Genomic DNA, 2,299 nt, shown 5'->3' with positions numbered 1-2,299 from the left:
ATATACATGAATTGGTTCTTTATAATTGAATAAAAGCTTCAACATGTATTGTGGCGTTGAACAGATAATATGACCGGTATACAGTGCGACTGCAGGCTGTCACATGTCATATACTATTTGTGTGACTAGAAACTCCAAACTAATCATTTAAAAGAGAGTAGAATTGATCTGACCATTGTTTATCATGGCAAAAGTCCTTACCTGGAGCATTAGGGTCAACCTCTGGACGATTCTGTTCCTTTGGTATGAATTTTAATGGTTTTTCTTCCTTTTTTTTAATTTTATTTGGCATAGGTGTTGGTATTTTTTCCTCTTCCATAAAATTATTACCCCGATTATTACCCCCCAAATCCTTGTGAATTTTTTGTGCTAAAACTCCTCTGTCAACAGCATGGAGTCTGTCATTATGACCATTAGCAGCTCCAAACTGGTCAGCTGGTACTGCCTTATGGTCGGAGGCAGCCTGTCGCTTGCGAACATTTCCATTGCTATCCACATCATTATAATTCATAAGAACTACCCCGAGAAACCACAGGGCAGGGATCGTCAACACGATCTTGGCAATTAAACTCCTACGGCGGCGAAAAAAACTTGCCATATTGTTTCACACTCGGAAAAAATTAAAATTTAATCCAAGAATATAGTACTGCAGATCTGAAATCCAACTTTCCCGATGAATTTGCTATCTTTTACTCTTCATACTTCAGATCCAGGCAACTGCAAAATACAAAATTAAATATGATAATTAATATGTAGTCAATCAAATGTGTGAATTAAGTACAAAATGGTGTATAAACAGTCTGCTTTTGTAGACAAAACATCCCATGTATATATGGTAAGATAAATAATATTTTCACTTAAGTGGAAGGCAGAATGACCACAACAGTCTTGGATTTTGTCATAGTTTAGCCATTTAATACAGAGAATTTTCTATTGAATCTGTTAATCACCAAACGCACCAGTATACAGTTCCTTGTTCAGACTTTTAGTATCCAGAATCCTAATAAATTAAAAACATTAAAAAAATGATGACTACTAGTATAAGGCAAAATATTGATAAAACATCTCATGGTATAATTGAATGTATCTTTGTAAGTTACAACATGTCAAAATTTACCATTTACATAAAATGGAATATAACTGCTAAGAAGGCCAGATATGATCTTGCAGAGGTGTGTATAGGCATGTTCTAGTAAGCTTGTAAACATATTATTGTTTCTAGTCTTATATAACCAGTGTAAGTCAAATCACACTTCAGCTATACAGCTTGTAGGGAAATATCACACTTCGTAAGAAATAAATTGTCCATGTTTGTCCAAGATCACTGCTGCAGTACAGTTAATAATGGTTTGGGAGCTCTGAAATAGAATTCCTTATCATACGCCAAGTTTAACTTATGATCATTCAAATTCAGCAATGTTATAAATTTTAGTCTGTATGTCAAAATAAACTGTCCATCAAAAACCAGGACCAGTCATATTACCAACTTTCAAAATGTCTACATGTAATTATGTGCATATAGTGCACACTTTATTTGGTAATTATGTCAACATTAAGGAATGAAGCACATTATGTATGGAACAAGGTATTATTGAATAACAAACCAACATATTAATGTTTACCAAAAAAGCATTTTCAGGTAGGTGGTGTTACAAAAACAGAGCACAAGTTACAATGAAATGTAAACAATAGTACAGAAATGTAAACAACAGTACAGAAATGTAAACAACAGTACAGAAATGTAAACAATAGTACAGAAATGTAAACAATAGTACAGAAATGTAAACAATAGTACAGAGTAGTAAGTAACAATAGTACAGAAAAAGTTACAATAGTGTGGAAAAGAAACAGTAGTGGAGAGAAGACATTATTGTGGAGAAATCCAGACCTACACAGTCAGGTAATCAACACACCCAGTAATACTAAACAGGCCTTTTGGAATGATGCAAAATCCTTATATCATGTTGCATCAGGAAAAAATAAACATTCACAATTCAATGATGACTGATAGAATACATTTTACATTCTTCCATCAAATGAGAGATAAAGAATCTCCACAGCTTTAAACTTCTCTTTTACACCAGACAGATATTCCTGACAATGAAACCTTCCACACTCATTTCATAAATACTAGGAAACAGAAACAGCTTTATGACACAAGTTATATCTTTATTTTGTCAATATTGGCAGAAATTCATCTGTCTGTAAAAATACTTCTAAAATCTTGTTTAAAGGATATAAACCATAAACTTTCCTCAGCTGCTATGACCAGTAACAAAAACAATAAAATCACAACATA

At 33.1% G+C, this 2,299-nt stretch overlaps 1 protein-coding gene across 1 annotated transcript; it reads right to left on the bottom strand.

Annotated features, from left to right (window-relative positions):
- Nucleotides 1-201: 201 nt before the first annotated feature.
- LOC132547846 (uncharacterized) lies at nt 202-598 on the bottom strand (the record flags this gene model as incomplete). Its single annotated transcript, XM_060211651.1, has 1 exon — nt 202-598. A coding segment is annotated over exon 1 (397 nt), but the record flags the coding sequence as incomplete, so codon positions are not given.
- Between the last annotated feature and the right edge of the window lie 1,701 nt (nt 599-2,299).

This window comes from Ylistrum balloti, unplaced genomic scaffold (assembly GCF_031769215.1).
Source record: "Ylistrum balloti isolate Yb309-2 unplaced genomic scaffold, AGI_CSIRO_Ybal_v1 Utg369984, whole genome shotgun sequence".
Taxonomy (NCBI): domain Eukaryota; kingdom Metazoa; phylum Mollusca; class Bivalvia; order Pectinida; family Pectinidae; genus Ylistrum; species Ylistrum balloti.
The sequence above is the reverse complement of the archived record's forward strand: the minus strand, read 5'-3'. Positions and strand labels throughout refer to the sequence as shown.